Source organism: Diadema setosum, chromosome 11, assembly GCF_964275005.1.
Source record: "Diadema setosum chromosome 11, eeDiaSeto1, whole genome shotgun sequence".
Taxonomy (NCBI): domain Eukaryota; kingdom Metazoa; phylum Echinodermata; class Echinoidea; order Diadematoida; family Diadematidae; genus Diadema; species Diadema setosum.
In genome coordinates, this window is record NC_092695.1 from 8814028 (window position 1) to 8819196 (window position 5169).

At 40.5% G+C, this 5169-nt stretch overlaps 1 protein-coding gene across 1 annotated transcript in view; it reads left to right on the forward strand.

The window, feature by feature from the left end:
- Window positions 1-3506: 3506 nt before the first annotated feature.
- LOC140235006 (GTP-binding protein 8-like) overlaps window positions 3507-5169 on the forward strand; it is a gene marked incomplete at its 5' end in the record, with an annotated part of 23945 nt that continues 22282 nt past the window's right edge. Inside the window, one exon of the mRNA XM_072315042.1 lies at window positions 3507-3596. Coding sequence (XP_072171143.1) covers window positions 3507-3596 — 90 coding nt within the window. The remainder of the gene's footprint in view (window positions 3597-5169) is intronic.

Genomic DNA, 5169 nt, shown 5'->3' on the forward strand with positions numbered 1-5169 from the left:
TGTTCCACAACACCAACATCGCATTTGCTCTTACGCCAATCGTACATGTATTGTCATGTAAAACAATTCTTTCTTCTCTTTTATTAGATTCTTCAAATATCATCATATAATACGTCGTTTCTCTGATCGATGTCAACATCCGAGTTTCGGGAATATAAAGTAATGTATTTTTTCATCTCAGTTGATATGTGTGATTGGGGGGGGGGAGGGGGCGGGGGAGTACCGCGCGGTAAGTGGTCATGGTCGATTTGGTCATTTACCAATTCCCTTCACCCTCACCCTCCCAAGGGAAGAATGCTTGGTAAAAACCATCGGGGGATGTACAAGTATAGGCCTATGTTTCCAAGAAGCACATTTGCGTGCGTGTGTGTGTGTGTGTGTGTTTAAGCCTAAAGTGTGTGTGGGGGGGGGGGGTGCGGGAGCGGATCAGCCCTCCAGGTCTGCAGCTGTTCATGAGCTTATAGCAGCTTTGAAGCTCCTTGCTGGAACTCTTGCGCTGTTTGTACACATCCACCGTGGGAGCTATGGTTATGGCGTTCATACAAGTCGACTTAACGTTCGATAATTTTGCGATGAAAGTAACAATGGGTTTTTTTTTTCAGTGTTTACGTGTTTATTTATCTATTTTTGTTTTGTTTAGTTGGTTTTTTTTTTTTTCTTCATCAGCTGACTAAACCCGGAAGTGGCACCAGAAATTTTTTTTTTTTTTTTTTTTTTGCGCCACCCCCCACCCCCACAAAGAATTCCTGGATCTGCAACAAGTTTTTCTTTGATTACCTCAAATGGTTCTCAAGTTATGCTGTCTGCAAAATTGATTACGGATGGAAAGACGAACGGACTGACAACCCAAATACATACCTTCAGTTACACTTGGGAATTGGCGGAGGCATAAAAGTGGAACCCAACCCATGCAATGGTAATTTTTTGAACGATCTAATTTTTCTATTTTTTTTTTTACGTTGGCATTCCAATATTTGAATTTCATCATATCATGTCATTAAAATATTTCAATTTGTTGGCCTCAGAACGGTAAATAACATGTCACAAACACTTGAAAAAAATAAAAGATGGGTATATACTATAGGGCCTAACCCTAAAAATGCAATGTAAACCGCCTTTGCCGTCATTGGTTGTGTTGTGTTATCAGGCACCGCCGCTAGCTAGTAGCTTACCCCCCCCCCCCCCCCCCGCGGCCCCCCCCCCCCCCCCCCCCGAGGCCCCCGTGAAGCCGTGGCGCCTGCTATTTGTGCATGAGAAAGTTTGCCTGCTGATTTTGTCCTTCTTAACAAACGTGGTGGTGGCATCTAGGGTCTCGTGTCCTGTGCATCGATTAGACTATCCATTTACCTTCAAAGGAGGGAATCTTTGGCAGTCCTTGCCATAACACAGACAAAACGTAAGTATTTTGTACTGCATTTTACTGCAGTCCCTATTTTAGCGGTCCCACGTGTACACTATGGCGTCTGCTCCGAAGGTAACCACCATCCTGGTAGCAACCGGTAGCCTGGTATTGCAATGGGGCGCTGTTGTTGTTGGTGGTGGTGGTGGGTGGTGCTTAAAGACGCCTCCCTCGTTCAATATTGAATATTTACGCCTTCTATCTTATAGTGTATATATAAAATGATATACAAATAGTGAATGGTCACGAGTGCAATGGCGCACTATTCAACGAGGCGAAGCCGAGTTGAATAGTGCGCCTCATCTTTCACCGAGTGCGAAATCTGGTTCCATTGCACGAGTAAAGACCATACACTATTTGTTTTATACAACACCTCGAACGTCAACAGATTTGGTACTCACAGATTCTTGAATTTAGCACAGAAAGGCAACCATTTTCCGTGAAAGACGAATGAGTAGCCTCACGGTCGCAGTCACTGTATAACACTACATGTGTACGTACGTACTCCTTACATACATGCGAAACGAAGTTGTTTACAAAAATGAGTGACAAAAGTACGCACTTGTAAGCGCGCTTATAAGCGCGCTTGTAATTGTTGAGTGAGCGCGGCACATGTTTGTTTATTGTGACATCAGAGCGCGTGCAATAGAACATTTTGGTCGAACCAAAATTGCACGGCTGAGACAGCCAGAGCGTGCAATAGAACGTTTCCCTAAATGTCACGTGATGGGCAATCGACCAACCGGATAGCTACATTCTAAATAGGTGTTGTATAAAATGCAATTGTGCACGAATTCACACATTTTTTTTTTCAACAACGTCAACGGAAGAAGTTTTTAGCATAGTTTTAATGATTCAGCATTGTGCACATCCTCTGAGTATTACTTTCTCTTCTAGAATATAATTTAATTGTCAAGGTCATATTTCTCCATTTTTTACATGGTTATACTTCTACTTCTAGATATCAATCACCATGATAAAGTTCAATATGATCAAAGGCCATTAACACTAACGTTAGTTATTTTTCAGGTCATAAAAGTCTCTACGTCACGACTCTGAATGTCCCGACTACGTATAAATGCGCGCGTTATCTTGGACTTGCCCAAGGAGAAGGTGGCTTCCAGTCCACAGGTGCATATTGTTTGGATTTTTGTGACATATATTGTAATGTATAGTCTGGACCCTGGCCCTAAAGATGACGAACGCCAGGCCATGCCCCAGAGGAGAAGACTTGAAGTAGACATACCAGCAGATGCTAGCCTTTGTTGAAGATATCCTGTTGTTAGTCACGTGGAGGCATCACATATCACACAGTGTCCCTGTTGCATGTTGCTGAGGACGAGGAACTATTTCCTAGTCCTATGATTGACAATTTTAGCGTATAGATCTGGATACAGACATGGTAATATTACCAGACACCATTGTAATTCCAGACACATAAATCTCTACATTAATGACATTCTAATTCTATACACATGGGACTTTACAGATCTGTCTTGCTGATTTTTGTATGGGCTAGAAATTGCCAAAATGTGACCCAAAAATGTAAAAATGCTTGTGCATATTTTGCCCATAAACGCAAAATAATTTCCTACATAAAAATCCATACAAAATAACACATCTTGCACTGTCTCTAGGTTACCTTTTTCATGTCAGGATTTTCATTGTATTTTATTATTATTATTTTTTTTTTTTTGGTGATGGTCACAATTCTTTTCACATTTCTTAGAATATATTGCATATAAGAATTATAAAGTAACATCACATTAAGTTTGCATTCATGTTGGATTCAGTTCTCAGCTAACTCGCTAGTATGTGCCCTAAAGTAAAAAAGAAAAAAGAAAAAAAAAGAACTTATCATGTGTTTTCCCAGAACTATATTCAAAATTGATTGACTATCTATCTTTACAAAAAGAGGAGTGTTTCGTAGTTCTCTCTTCATCTCTTTTTTTATTTGGGAACAGGGCTATCACAGCACATTTCCACTGTTCTGGCAATGCGATGAAATCTGAATATGACTGTGTGCCCTTGCTTCACTCGTCATTGCCTCCTGCAAGTGGCTGGTTTCCTCCAGACAGTGAATCTGGCACATTGGACATCTTTCGTCAGACGGTTGGCATCCAGGCCTGATGGGTCAGAAGAGGCCTACAACCCTCTCATGGATGCACAGAAGCATGTCAAGGAGCCCATCTTTAAGGTTGGTTTGTTGAAACAAGGCCCCTTAATATCCCCTCTCCTCATATTAAAGGGGAAGTCCAGAAGATTTTCAGACTTTTCCATGTGAAAACTATAAGTTATACTGAGTACAGAGTTTCAGAAGTTATATTGTATAGTGACTGGGATGAGGAATAATAATGTTTTCAAAATTTACAACAAATTGCAATGAACAAGGATGATGACATGGCAGTCTCACCATCAGAATGCATGAGCTGGGGCTCAAGCTCTAGGAATAGAACAAAAGAAGAAGGCATGCATAGATTCTACACTGCTACATTTCTGAAAATATAATGTGAGCCTCCTATGTCATCAATACTGTTCAGTGAAATTTGTTTAAGATTTTCAGATTATTGTTTTCTCTACTCAAGGGCCACAATAAATTCCACATGTCCTATACTTGGAGCTGTTGATTTATGTACTACACGATGTGAAATTATGAAAATCGTCTGGAAATGCCCCTTTAAAACAGTAATTTTGCATGTGTCGGTAATTTTTTTAAAGGAAATAGGCATGCGACTGAACCATTCATATTACCACAAATCTGAAATATGCAGACATGTGCTTAGTTAATAAACATGGTTGAGTATCAACCTCGCAAGACAGTCACCATCAAATCCTCTGTATCTCTCCCCATTCTTTTATCCCAAACCTTGCTTTGAGATAACTTGAATGTTTATACAGTAGACTGACATGTAGTAAGTGTAAACATCTGTTGTGAGAACAACATCATCTACTGTAGGTACCCCCATCCCTCCCCCCCCCCCACCCCTTTGCCCTTGAGGGCCAACCACCATTAAGATAAGATAATCATTCATATCACACCATTTTCAGCCAAGACAAAAGTACAGGGCAAGATGGCAAATCAACCCTCTTCTAAAGCACAGTGTGTAGGATGGAATGAAGTACTCATATGATGTCCTTCTACAACATTCACTTCCACAGCGGTATTACGCAGAAGCAATCTGAAAACATCGAAAAGATACAAAAAAGAGCCCTCCGCATCATCTTCGGTTGCCAGTAAAGTACTTACTGTGATACGCTTGCCCAGTTAGGCATGATCACCCTGAGGAAAGGAGAAAGATGTTGTTTTTTTAACTTCATACAAAAAACCCTGAACAATACTGATCAATTCAAGAGCTATTTACCTCAGAAACCAAGAAATGAAAGACTTTTAAGACATTCTCAAAAAATACCTGACTTTTTCTGTAGAACAAACAGAATGAAGAATAACCCCCTTCCTTTTTTAATTCATTTGTATAATACTCAGTAGAATATGTGATTTATGGAATGTCACTCTCACTCCAGCTCCCGCCTCTCTCTCTCTCTCTCTCTCTCTCTCTCTCTCTCTTTTAAATGGTAGATGTGCTACATTTCTTTCTGTATCTGGTTTTTCAGCCTTTCACACTCATCAGCCCTTTTGCAACATGATTGCAATTCATCGCCGTTTCCTGCAAATTCACCACCAAGGAAACGTGTTATTGGCTTCTTTTGACTAATATTATTCATCCAGAGGACTTCCAGTCAATTATTTCAGTGCCCTGACTTTATTTAGC